Source organism: Callorhinus ursinus, unplaced genomic scaffold, assembly GCF_003265705.2.
Source record: "Callorhinus ursinus isolate GAN/ISIS: 27379988/994484 unplaced genomic scaffold, GSC_fseal_2.0 scaffold41, whole genome shotgun sequence".
Classification (NCBI taxonomy): domain Eukaryota; kingdom Metazoa; phylum Chordata; class Mammalia; order Carnivora; family Otariidae; genus Callorhinus; species Callorhinus ursinus.
Genome location: NW_027397103.1, coordinates 12637618 through 12650625, shown reverse-complemented (window position 1 = coordinate 12650625; position 13008 = coordinate 12637618). Strand labels below are relative to the sequence as shown.

The following is a 13008-nucleotide window of genomic DNA, read 5'->3' as shown; positions in this document are numbered from 1 at the left end:
AGGGCACACATGCAACGCTATGTGTACCTTATTCTTTCTCCCCAAGCCAGCTTAGCTGCTTCGTAAGGGCTCCGGGTAGGCCCAGAGTGCCCTGCCCCCAGCCAGCTTCCTGGACAACTTTGCTGGTGAGCCTTTTTGCCATACTGGCTGGTCAGCAGTGCCCTTTGGTCATTGTCTGTCTAACGTGGAGCTCAGAGAGCCCGTGGATCCTGCTCCAGTGAGCAGTGCTGTGCAGGCTGTCACGTGGCCCGGGCCTGGCGTGGCTGGAGGAGCACTACGCTCCCCATGCTGAGAGGCCACCACGAGGTCCCCTGCTTATTTTCCCCTCTGGGTCAGAGCATTCGAGATGTGATGCAGACTTTTGGAAAAGCGTCTGGTTTTCTGCATGGAATTGAGACCTACCCCAGCCTTCAGGATTCTCGCCCACAGAGCCTGAGGGCCCAGAGAAGCTGCAAGGCTCAGATGCAGCATTCTCTAATTTATGTTTTCCCTGGTCGATGGGATATTCCTGTTTTTCCTCAGGGGAGTATTCCGAGAACAAACGACGTAAGTGATAGGAGAGCACTTTGTGCGTGTACAAGTGGAGATGGCCCATAAATAAAATTACCGTGTCATCGTTTATACATTAATGCCCTGAAAGAGAGGAAAGAACATTACTTTTGAATTAGGATGAAAATTGGACATGAGCTACTGATAGGCCATTTGTCCTTGTGCTGCCACAGAGCAGCCTCGGTGAGGTTGGGGCCGACGTCTCTCCAAGGAACTTCATTAAAAGCATGTTATCACCAGGAGATGGTGTTAGCATCCCTCCCCGTGCCGGGAGGAAGTCTTGGCCAGGTCTCCAAAACCCCTCTCTAGAATTTGGAACAGTCTTTGTCAAGCATCAATTTTCCCAACATGTAGAGTGAATTGCAAATTAACAGAAATTTACTACCTAATGAATTTACCACAGGAAAAAATGCATGTGTGGCTTAACCTCCAAATCGTGGTCAAGGTAGCCTATGCAGCAGGTCTCCCTTCAGGATGCCCGTGCCCACTGCTTCAGCCCAAGTTCGCTGGCAGAGCTGTGCATGCCATGGGCGGGGGTCCTGCCCTCTGGCCACCGCCGTGGCCGGGCCCTGGAATGCCAGTCACTTGGAAGCCCATCATCTGCAGCTAAGCACAGCATCTCCGAGAGGAGAGGAGGCCAATGTCCAGGCCACACTGCCTTTGGCCGAGCCAATAACTGTGAAATTGCTGACAGCTCCCAGCGACACTTAAAAACAAAATCGGATTGCCTCAAGACTAAAAGCGGCAATACAAAGAGCCCACAATTTGTAGCAAATGCCCTTTTGACACAGAAAGTGCAGTGTTTTGCAAGCCGTGCTCTGGGAGTGTCAGCCTCCATTACTGGTTGACACACTGTCGAGACAGGGTGAATGCCTTTACTCAAGAAGGATGCATTATTCATGGGTAGTAGACGCCCTGCATTTTTACCTTCATCCATCACGCTGACCCTTTCAGGGATGAGTCCTGAATGCTCCTTCGTGTCTCTGACTCCCAGAGTGTCTTAGAAATTCTGAATTAAACCTCTCAGGACCACCTTCATTTCTTCCTCCAAATTAGCCACATCTTCCAGCTGTGTCTCCATGGCCTAAACGGGAGGCTTCTGTAACTTCGTTCTTGCCAATTTACTGGAAGGATTAGGTCATGAGCCGTGATTGCATGTCACAAGAGCTAAGAATAAGGTTTGAAAGCATCACTTTGTTCTAAGCTACAGCAACTCCTTGTCATCAGGAAGTCTGTGATATTGTCAGCCTTTTGAGCAGAGGGAAAACAATTGAGTAGCTTGGATACCATTTGGAGACGTGACTTGTTTCCTCGGGCCTCAGTGGGCCTGCACTGTTGCTGTGTATCCAACAACTGGAGGGTGCCCTGCATGAATAGCTTCTCCTCACTTGGGCCTGTTACGTCAGCACAGAGTGCAGAGAAGGACAGAGCGCCAGTCAGTGAAGTGCCACAGGGTTGAACTGCCTTCCTGCTGTCGGGACCCCAGACGGAGTCGCCACGCTCCCTTGCCGGCTCTGCACGTTACAGACTCATAGTCGTCTTCCTCTTCACTTTGTGTTTCTCCCAAGGCTATCTGCCCATGACAATGGGAAGCTTCAAGGGTACGTTCTTATTTCTGTACTTGCCTTGGTGAACTAATAAATTACAGATTTAGTACAATTCAAAGCTGCTGATCCACTGAGGCAATTAGAATGTGAATGCTTCTTTAAATCAGATTTAAATGTGTTATAAATAAAATGTGGTACCACAGTATGATTGGAACGGGGTGGCCGCTGAGGTCCTATTTTTACTCGCCTCCCTGCCCCCTCTGGTAGATTATGGGCACATCTCATCTTGTACAATCAGTGCTGGACAAAACTGTTTTGAAATTTTAGTGTTTCCCATTTTCTTTGAGCAAGGCCTGCCTCTAAAGTTAGCATTAAGCAGGAAGTCAGAGGGGGCTCCTTCCCACAGGAGCACGCTGGCCAGCCCACCTGCGCCACTCGTCATGGCTGACTCCTGTGTTGGGGTCAGTGTCCTGCTCTCAGACCACGAGCTGGCCAGGCAGCATGGGCTCTCCAGAGCCCTGGGGTCCCAGGTGGAAGTCCCCACCTGGCCCAGGACCTGGACAGGAGCACCTGCGCTTGCAGCAGAGACAAGCCTTCAGAGTGGAAACTGGAAGGCTGCTCACAGCTCCCCATGGAAAAGCTCTGTCTGATGGAAACTCGACCTTGGCCTCAGCTGCAGCTTGAAGTCGAGTTAAAGGCCTGGGAAATCTCATCTCTGTTCTCTAGAAACCATCACTGTAATAAGTTCCCTCTTGTTGGATTCTGTTTCTGGTCTTTTCTGTGAACTGCACTGTAATGGCCATTGTCACGGCTACCTCTTTTCACACAAAAGTAAATCTTGTCCTTTGCTCAATTCCTAGAAATGAAATCGTGAAGTCAGAGGGATGACACACTCCCAGGCTCCGGACACACTTTGCCAAATTGTACCCCCTTCCCACCCCCGACGGGGCACAGTGGCCAACACCATCACCGGACGCTGCCCCGTGCCCCTCTCCCCGCCAAACGTCCTTCTGTTCCTCTGCACCTCTTCCCCTCACCCTCCCTCTCGGGCTTGCCTGTCACCCTCTATTTCCTCAACTTTCCTTTGGAGTGAAGCCTGTGGCCTAAGGAGATCGTGGGAAGCTTTTCTGTGTGAGTGAAGACTCATGTCTTGAGTTCCAGTTATGAACTTTTCTTAGCTCCAGAGCTGGGGTGTGTCACTCGTGTCACCCAGTGTGGTGTCAGTACCTGGGCGTGTGGTCATCTCCAGTGCCATCCACATACTGGAAGCCCTTTGAGAAGTAGTGTTCCTCTGGGAGGGCTCTTTGGCATAGCAAATGAGGAAAAATGCACTCTGAGGTTCTGTATTTACAAGAATAATTTATAAGCAAATAACCCACATTTCGTCCTTTGCATTTTTCAGTGCTGTGCAAGGCGTCTTAAATGTCTTTGGTAGCTTTTCCAGAAAGACCAATTGACTTCACCACATTTCTCAAGTTACAGTAAAGTCAGAGAATCTGAGGCCGAGTGAGCAGCTGATGATTGATGACAGAAGCCGCCGTGGGTGGGGAGGCAGGGTTTGGGGACAGACTCCAGCTTCCGATAGTCACCACATGGCCCTTTCCCAAAGAAAGATGCAGGGCTCCTCTCAGCTCCGTGAAATCCATGGGCTTCCTTCCGGAGTTCTCCCAGCCTCTTCCTCCTCCTCCTTGGCTTTGGCCATCTCTCAGTACCATTTGGAGGAAACATTCAGCCCATTGCCCAGGTGCTCGGTCTTTCCGTGAGGAAGCTGTCAGTGTGTACCTTGTCAGGGAAATCTTTGGCAATCTAGCAATTTTGGTCACAGCCTGTTGAAGTCTATGTGGCGTGTGGAAAGGCTAGGATTTGGAATCGGGGAACCCAGGTTTGATGTACCCCTTCCGCCTCCAGAGCCAGGCCTCATGCTGCCTGCCACCCCCCCAAAGCCAAGGAGGGCAGGCAGCAGGCAGCAGGCAGTGCCCTCTTCCAGCCTTCCACCCGCGACCCTCGCTGTCAGAGCCACCAGGATCTGTGTTTCCCGCAGGCCATCTGGATGTCAGCATGGCAGCCACAAACCTGGAGAACCAGTTGCACAGTGCCCAGAAGAACCTCCTGTTCCTTCAGCGGGAGCACGCCAGCACCCTCAAGGGGCTGCACGCCGAGATCAGGCGGCTGCAGCAACACTGCACAGGTACCAGGGGCCCCATGCGACCCCCCGGAGCAGGGCCCCCAGGCCCACCTGGGGCCGTAGAGCAAAGCAGGACCTATTGTTGGGACTGTTTGAGACAGAGGCCGGCTCAGAAGCCGTGCTAGGCTCGCTCAGGAGTGGAGCGAGAAGAGATTTCACTCTTCTCTCTGATGTGGTTAAGCCCACCATCGCTGGAGTCCATCCCAGTGTCTTCCCTCATCCTCTTTGCCTAATCAACATGCACCAGTCGTAAAGCTGCAAAGCCATTTCTTGGCATACTGAGGATTTAGAAAATCAAAATGCAATTTACAGTGCATTTTGGAAATGATCGTCAAACTAACACACAGAGCGAGCTGCTTGCTAACTACTGTAGATGCTGGGGTGTGTCTTAGGGAAGGAGGGTCTCTCTGAGCCCTAGGAGGGACAGTGGCCGCTGGTGGCTCCTGCCATTTGCACGCCTGCCACTAACGCTGCCAAGCCCTGCTCTGGGCAGGACTTGCGGGCTGATCGTGGGAATTGGTTCTGCATTTTCAGAGCTGATGAAGACTTTGAAACCTACTGTAAACATACAAAATTAATGTATATGGTTTCCTTTTTAGATTTAACATATGAGCTGACACTCAAAAGTTCGGACCAGACAGGTAAGAACTTCTTCCCGGAAAGTGAATGGCGGTATTATTTCTGGTTGTGGCACATGTTGGTGCCATTTGTTCACTAGCTACACATTTAGAAGAAAATATATCACTAGGAAGAGTTGCACGTGTGACCAGAGCTTTCTAAGAAAAGATGGGAAGGAAGTTTGGACCCTGAGGTGTTATTAAGGTCTGTCAGTTGAGTGGGAAGGAGGAGTGGTTTTATTTTCTTTTGATGGACACATATATTTGGAATGTCTCTTACATGATTTTCTTGACTTTGATTTTTCTCCAGTGAATGTCTTCCTTCTTTAATCAAGAAATTAATGTAATTTAAACCAGAAAGAGGAGAAGGAACAGGGTCCCACCACCTCTGTCCGTTGAGCCTCACCCAGGACCTGGCACAGAGCAGGCGCTCCCGACACACTGGTTGAGTGAGGGACCAAATGACTAGATAGTCCCCAAAGGATCATGAATGCCTTTCTCTAGACTGCAGTCCCAGAAATGCTTCCCCTCAACCAGAATCCTCAGGGACCCCCAAAGATATCAGCCTAATGGCAGCTGGGGCAGAGAAGATAGAACGGGGGGCCCCTGTGGCCGATGACAATTAGCTTGCTCCCCGGAACCAAGTGGGGATTTGAAAAGTGCAGAATCCACGAGTTGAGATGCCTTTTCCTAAATAGGCCGCACTATGGCCTATTTATTATTCATGAGTGTGTCCAAGTATGGGTAACAGACACAGACCTCTCCATGGGTCTCAGTGCATCGCCAAGTACTGACTTTTCCATTTGTGACACTCAGGTTACAGTCTCCTAAGTATGTCTTTCAGGGGCCCAGATGTCCTTTTGTCTGTGTGGCAGAGGAGGGGCCTCGCTGAAGAGATACGATGCCAGGCTCCTCTTCCCCCAAAGCCCTGGGCCAGGATCAGGGGCCTCCAGGGATTCTTGCACCCCTGCCATCCACATCTCGGGAATCAGGATGTTTCACTTTCCACCCCCTCCTGGCCAGGCTAACCTGAAGATTAGTTCTGCCCTTGAACCCTCTCTGCGTACAGGAGGAAGGAGCTCCTATGCCTGGTCCCTCCTCCCGTGCCTCTAGAGAGCCCCTTGAGGGTCTCAGCTCTAAATCCCAAGGCCACCCACCCATCCTCCTCAGCGGCAGGGGCTCAAGGTGATAATTGGAGGCAGTATAAGAGCTCTTAGCTGGCCCTGGTGGGGCATCTCCCCTCCCCAGGACTGGAAGTCACTGCTTTACCTTGGTGGATGCAGAACTTGCTCCATTTAGGGGCACAGGGCGGGGGGGGGGCAGGGAAGGGGGAAGATACAGGCTCCTGGACCCCCTCCCCTGAAGGTTCTGATTCTGAGGCTCAGGGAGGGGATCTGAGAATCTGTTTAAAAAGTGCCACAGTGAGAGGCACCTGGCTGGCTCAATCCATAGAGTGTGTGACTCTTGATCTCGGGGTCGTGAATTCGAGCCCCACATTGGGTGTAGAGATTACTTAAAAAAAATTTTTTTTAAGTGATGCAGTGACTGAGCACTCAGGCAGCTGGGGAAATCTGTCTGTAGGTGATGAAGAACGGTTGCCTCAGCTGAGTGCACATGCAGCTTTTATGGGGAAAGACCGAAACTTCTAGAAAGGATGTGGGTGTGGAGGGAGGAGGTAGAGTAGAGCTTCCTATAGAAGAGTGGAAATTGGCAAAAGAGGAGGTGCTGATCCCTGGGAACAATGGTCACCAAGGAGCAGCTCTCTCGAGTCTCAGGGAGGTAGGGCAGGCAGACAGGGTGCGCTCTTGAAAAATCAGGAGCCAACAAACATCAGTCCATAGCCCTGGATTTGGGGCCCCACTTGGCCCGCATCCCCATGTGAGAGGTGCCCGCGGACGCTGGCTCCCAGCCCAGCACAGGCCCCGGCAGCCCCGGGGGAGATCCTGAGCTGCTGGAAGTGGGCACATACAGGGTGGGCCCGGGGCTGAGGCGGAGCCCCAGCCCAGGGACAGCCACCACTTTAGTCGGGGACCCTGTGGCAGGGAAGGCAGCAGCCTCCCCTCCTGTCTCCTCTGCAGCTTCAGAGTTTTGTGCTTAGACACGGAGGAAGTCTACAGTTGTCTTTCAGAACGGGGCTTCGAGTGAAGCAGGCGCTTATTAGTACATGCGGCCCAAGCAGACAGAGGGATCTGCTCACAGTTGACTTCCTATTTGCTGGGGTCTGATAGCCTGAGGTTGCCCGTCGTGACCTCAGCACTTTTGAAGTGTGCGGGCATTCTGTGCAGTGAGCCAGGGAACCGAGGGCGGGAAGGCGCTCCGAGAGCACTCGATCGGCACCTGGATGAGGGAGAGGGCAGGGGGGCGGGAGCAGGAGGCCCTGGGGAGGCCAGCCAGCACAGAAGGACTCTCTGCCTCCGCTCTGGGGGGTTCTAGACCCCGGCCCTTGGCTTGTTCTTCTAGGAGAGGGGTCTTCCAGAAGCAGTGAACTAAAGAGAAGATGTGAAGAACTGGAAGCCCAACTGAAGCTCCAGGAGAACGAGAACAATGAGCTGCTCAGAGAGCTGGAGCAGAAGAACGCCATGATCGCGGTGCTGGAGAACACCGTCAAGGAGCGGGAGAAGAAGTACCTGGAGGAGCTGAAGGTGAAGAGCCACAAGCTGAACATGCTGTCCAGCGAGCTCGAGCAGCGCGCCAGCACCATCGCCTACCTGACCTCCCAGCTGCACGCCGCCAAGCGCAAGCTCGTGAGCGCCAGTGGGACCTCGGACGGCAGCCCCTCCGGGAGCCCCGTGCTGGCCAGCTACAAGCCGGCGCCCCCCAAGGACAAGCTGCCCGAAACGCCCCGCCGCCGGATGAAAAAGAGCCTCTCGGCCCCCCTGCACCCTGAATTTGAAGAGGTCTACAGATTTGGGGCTGAGAGCCGGAAACTCCTCTTGCGGGAGCCAGTGGATGCCATGCCTGACCCCACCCCATTCCTGCTGGCCAGGGAGTCCGCCGAGGTCCACCTCATCAAGGAGAGGCCTCTGGTCATCCCCCCCATCACCTCCGACCGCGGCCCGAGCGAGCAGCACAGCCCGGCCCGCGAGAAGTCACACAAGGCTCACGTGGGGGTGGCCCACCGCATCCACCACACTGTCCCGCCACAGACCCAGCCCGAGGTGGAGACACTGGCGGTTGACCAGGTGAACGGAGGGAAAGCCGTGAGGAAGCACTCAGGGACGGACAGAACTGTGTGAAGCCTGCCCTAGGCGGCCCTTCACCCTCGGCTGTCGATGCACTGTGATCACTACTAGGAAAAACTCATCCTTTTTTTTTTTTTTTTTTAAATCCCATGCATGCCAAATTTTTTTCAGACCTGTCAACAGATTCTTCTTCTCCTGCTCCTCTTGCCCTCTTACTGACACCAAAATACGATCGTGTCCCTGCTGCAGAATACGTATTTACTAATTGCTGTGGCCAAACACCTGTGTGCCGAATCGCTTGCTTCTAATCCCACTCCGTGTAACCTCCGTGCGCTCGTGGACAGAGCACAGGCCCCAGGCTGCATCACTGCTCGACGTTAATGAAATCAGACAGTCACACGCCTCACTATACAGCCAGAGCAATACACGCCGACCGACCTTGACCCTCGCTCCAGTTTCCAGGGCAGCCCGTCTGGAGCAGCCCCTGCTCCCTCCAGGAGACCCTGTCACCTCCCGACAAGCCTTTCCCAGGGCGGCACAGAGAGCCAAGAAGCTGTATATGTATATCACGGGAACAAAATATGATGTTACTTCTCATATCACCACAACCTGAATGTGTGTTCATATTTTTTGTTAGTTTTATCCAAAGTGTTCAAGATCCCAACAAACTTTATTTTCTAAACCTGCCTCTTTCTGTTTTGTGTCTTTTATTAAACCACCTGAGGGAGGAGCTGGTGGGGGGGAGGCTGTAGGAGCAGGAGAAACAGCTGCCCCCCACCCTAGTAACTACTGCATTCTCACCCCATGTTCTCTCCCAGGGCTCCCGCCCCTGAGAAGGCTCTGCACTTCCAGGTTCTGGCAGAAGCTACTTGTGCCCATGACTGGCCCCTACCCCTCTGCCCTGCTGGTGCTCCACCAGGCTCCTCCCTTGCAAAGTAAAGCCACTCCTGCCCTGCAGCAGGCCTGGCCCCAGGGTGTGCAGAAGGAAGGGGTCCCGCCCAGGAGCCAGGCTGGGATGTTCTAAGTCTGCCCCCAGCCCCACGCAGCCCCGGCCAGGGTGCAGGCAGGAGCTTATGTGGGAGTGACACACCAGCTCAGGGTCCTCACCCCCACCCGGCAGGCTGGAGAGCTCTGGAAGGGGGGAGGGGTGGCGGTGGGGGACCACGGCCATCTGCTGGGGGCGGCAGCATCGGCCCAGGAAGGGGACTCTGCCAGACCCCGCCCAGCACTTTCACCTAATCACAACGTCTCCTCAGAAGGGAAAGAAACGACATACCTTAAAATGTTCTCTAGTATTTACTTTCCAAATACGCAGAAGCCTTAGAAACAGTTTAAAAAACAAAACCATCTGCTTAATTTCTATGGAAAGAGATTAAATTGACTGATTTCAAATGAAAGGAAAAGCCGTGTCCATCCACCTCCAGCCACTCCAGGCCCCGAGAGCTGACCGCAGACGTGACCACTGTTGCCGAATGCCCACATTTCTACCGCCAGCCACGGACGGAGCTGGGCATGTGGGTTTCTTGGCCCAGACGGTCAGTCGGAGTTCAGGGTGAGGCATACCCCCTGCAGCACCCAGTGAGAAATGTGCTTTGAGGTGAAGAGATCGGCTTCAAACACCAGACCAACTCCCATGGCATTCCTTCTCATGGAGGTGGTGTAGACCGGCGTCCGGAAAGTGTTCTGCAAAGGAGAGGCGAGTGAGGTGTGCTGCCAGAGGGCAGAGGAGCTCAAGCCCAGGCCATGGGACACTCGTGTGGGTGCGGATGGTGCAGTGCGCCTCCCGCCGGCCTGGCCGGGCCGCCCTCCGCAACCAAGCCCCGACAGGGTGAAAGTGGATCCGGGCCGAGCAGGGGGGCACCTGCTGCCACCCCAAATGTAAGGACTTGATGAGGCAGGACATGACGGGAAGGGAGGCGTCTCTCCCAAAGTCAGTCCGGACCACAGCTCCAAGCGTGAAGCTGTGCTGCTCAGGGAGTCTCCGCTTACACACCTGTGCACGCGTGGGTCTTCCCGGGAAGTGGCTCCACACTCTTGCCCTGTCTCAGGGCTTCCCCCACCCACCAAAGTTTAACCACCTGTGTTTTAAAGGGCCAGACGGTCTGAACCACTCCAAGTGTGACCCTCCCACCTGCAGTTTGAGGCGATGGGCTTCGATGGGGATGATCTTCAGAATCGGCAGGTCGACCACCAGCACCTTAGGTTTGCTCTTGATAAGACATCCTCTTTCTGTATCCCAGTCAGCGCCTTCCAGATACAGTCCTGAGACAAAGCATCCTAGAGATACCAGGAAGAGACGGGGATTTCTGTGGAGGCACCGGCGGCTCTCCCGGATGTCCGCGGTGCACGCACAACAAGTAACCGGCTCTCCTTCCCCAGACACAGCCCAGGCCTTTTTCCAAAAGAGGTGGCCGTCCTTTCTTCCCTTTGCGGAGGGACAGCCCAGACAGGACACTCTGTAGATCCCATGAGCCTCCCCCATGGCCTCGGTGAAGGGGACGAGGGGTGGGCACCTCCGCCAGCAATCTGCTTCAAGGAACACAGTCCAAGATGCTGGAGCCCCGGGTTATAAAGACAGAAGCACCGGTCATTCCATTCGGTACCACGGCAACCCCAAGTCCCTGAACCAGAGGGGGGCGGGCAGGAAGTCAAACCCAGCAGAGAAAATGGTGTCTGGGGAACAGGACATGACAGACATGCACAACAGCAGAGGACAGTCAGTCACCCAGAGAGTGTGGTGGCCCTGACACCTGCCAGTTCCTCTGAGACCTCGCTGGCCTTGTGCTACGGGGATGGTGAGCATCCCTGAATCTCTACCATGAAGCCCGTCTCTAAGTTGGCTCAAGAGGGCTTTTGTTGCTCACGGTTAAATGTCCTCCGACTCCAGGGCCCCGCCCTAGGAAATGGCAGCTCCCAGCCAGAGTCTGCAGCGTCAGTCACCAGTGTTGAAGGGACCTGACATTATAATTTGTGGGTCCAACCTCATCTGATCTGCCTTCTGGCGCCCACGCCCCTGATCCCTCAGGGTTTCCAGGGAAGCCCTCGGGTGATCCAGTTCTGTGAAATATCTAATTCTGACCAAGGAGCCCACTTGCCACAAAGGAGCCCAGTGAACATGGTTCAGGTCTCTCCTGACATCAACCCTAGGTCTCAGTGCTGAAATTGGCAGAGCAGTGCATGTGGTCACCCTCAGAGAGGTCAAGACTCGGGGAGGGCACACACAGCGCCGCTGTCCACAGCAGCCTCACTTTCAAACGTGGCCTGGCCCTGTTTCAGCCCACACCGTGCCTGTTGCTCGGAGTCGGGGACAGCTCGGGGAGGAGACTCCCCAGCGAGCTGACTGTACCTTGTCCTGCCCGCTCGTTCACTTCATCTGCATCTTGGAACTTGGTCACTTGCGTGAACAAGGTGGAGCGGTCAAGCGGCCAGTTGTTCTTCCGGCAGGTGGCCTGCACCAGGGCCGTGAGGTAGGACTCTGGGATGTGCAGCCCCGAGAGCCACATCACGCTGGGCTCGCTCTCGGTGACCTGGAGGGAAGGGAGGGAAGCTGGCAGGAGCCTGGGGCCAACATCAAATGCCAGGGCCAAGCACAAACCAGACATTCAGTTCACACTTAAACATAGTTCACCTTGGCAGCGAAAAGATGGGCATGGGTACAACTGGGAGCCTGCTGGGGAAAACAAGCTAAACCACCTGATTCCAGAAGGAATGAAGATCTAGATATAAAAGAACCAAGTCAAAAAAGTACCAGATCACATCTCCAATGGATGTCGTCAAGACCTTGGAGTTGGGAATGCCAAACCCAGGGGCCATAAAAGAACAGACTGATACATTTGACTAAATAAAACTGTAACACTTTCTTACAGAAAAAAAAAATGCCATAAGCAAAATCAAAAGACTTATGACAAGTTGGGAGAAACACAATACTGGCAGACACAGGGCTAATCTCCCTGATACACAAAGAGCTCCAAAAGATCATTTTAAAAAGATGGAGAACTCGATAAAAATGAAATCAAGACACAAAAAGATGATTCACAGAAAAAGAAATGAGATACCTACGTGTGTGTAAGATATGCTCAGCCTCACCATAATTAAAGAAATGCACACCCACATATATTATTATTTACCTATCAGGGAGGAAAGATCCAAAATATTAAAAACACACAGTGTCACAGAGAGGGGAGGAAATACTCGTGTTCGTTCACTGTGGTTCCCACTTCTTTAGAAGACTGTCTGACAAGAGCTGTCAGAATGTGAAATGCACACCCTGGGACCCAACTCTGCCATTGTAGGGATTTGCCTGTGAAATATACTTATGTGCGTAACTAAAGACATAGGCGCCCGAGTGTTGTCCATTCTGGCTAAAAAGAGAAAAAACCCAAATGGAACCACCCAAGTGTCCATGAGAGGAAAGGACATGGAATGTCTGTAAAACAGAGTCCCCTTAAAAGAGTAAGTTAGCTCCAAATGTACTTAGAGGAAAAATGGCCAAGATGGACTCTGAAATGAATAAATCAGATTGTGCATGATAGGCTTCAAAGTCTTAAAAATGAAACAAAAAGGAAAAAATAATACAGGTATGCCTGTAGAGTCAGAGACCATTTCTAGAACACCCAATCAACTGCAAACAGAAGGTACTACTGTGGAGTTAGAGAGGGGTTGGGAGTTGGAGGTGGTTGGGGGCAGGGTCGGTCCAGGCTGAACCTCAAACCAAAGAAGGGACCATTGCCTCTACTTACCCACAACGTGTACTGGCTGAACCGCCGCAGGAAGTAGAGCATCCAGTTCCCAAGGGACTTTAACGTGTCCGGGGCAAGCTTTCTCCAGATATTAGGGATTTGCCCGAGGAAAAGAGACCTGGCTACGTCATCTAACTCATTGCTCATGCCAACTTCTCCCGCCAAGGCCTGTTTGCAGAATTGAGAGCA

The 13008-nt window shown here is 53.2% G+C and overlaps 2 protein-coding genes across 6 annotated transcripts in view; one reads left to right on the top strand and one right to left on the bottom strand.

Moving 5' to 3' along the window:
- CCDC92 (coiled-coil domain containing 92) overlaps window positions 1-8766 on the top strand; it is a 30737-nt gene extending 21971 nt beyond the window's left edge. For 3 of the 5 annotated variants that reach the window (XM_025889588.2, XM_073881276.1, XM_025889589.2), the window contains exons 2-4: window positions 4138-4284; window positions 4881-4922; window positions 7332-8766. In XM_025889588.2, the coding sequence (XP_025745373.1) occupies window positions 4155-4284; window positions 4881-4922; window positions 7332-8134 (975 nt within the window). In that variant the 5' untranslated portion in view covers window positions 4138-4154 and the 3' untranslated portion in view covers window positions 8135-8766. Of the gene's footprint in view, window positions 1-2956; window positions 3228-4137; window positions 4285-4880; window positions 4923-7331 lie in introns of all 5 variants that reach the window. The other 2 variants (XM_073881274.1, XM_073881275.1) reach the window with 2 other exon arrangements.
- Window positions 8767-9553: 787 nt separating this feature from the next.
- The window catches only part of DNAH10 (dynein axonemal heavy chain 10), a 130300-nt gene continuing 126845 nt past the window's right edge, over window positions 9554-13008 (bottom strand). The window contains exons 76-79 of the mRNA XM_073881272.1: window positions 12820-12987; window positions 11427-11607; window positions 10212-10357; window positions 9554-9763 (exon numbers count right to left, since the gene is read on the bottom strand). Coding sequence (XP_073737373.1) covers window positions 9617-9763; window positions 10212-10357; window positions 11427-11607; window positions 12820-12987 — 642 coding nt within the window. The 3' untranslated portion in view covers window positions 9554-9616. The remainder of the gene's footprint in view (window positions 9764-10211; window positions 10358-11426; window positions 11608-12819; window positions 12988-13008) is intronic.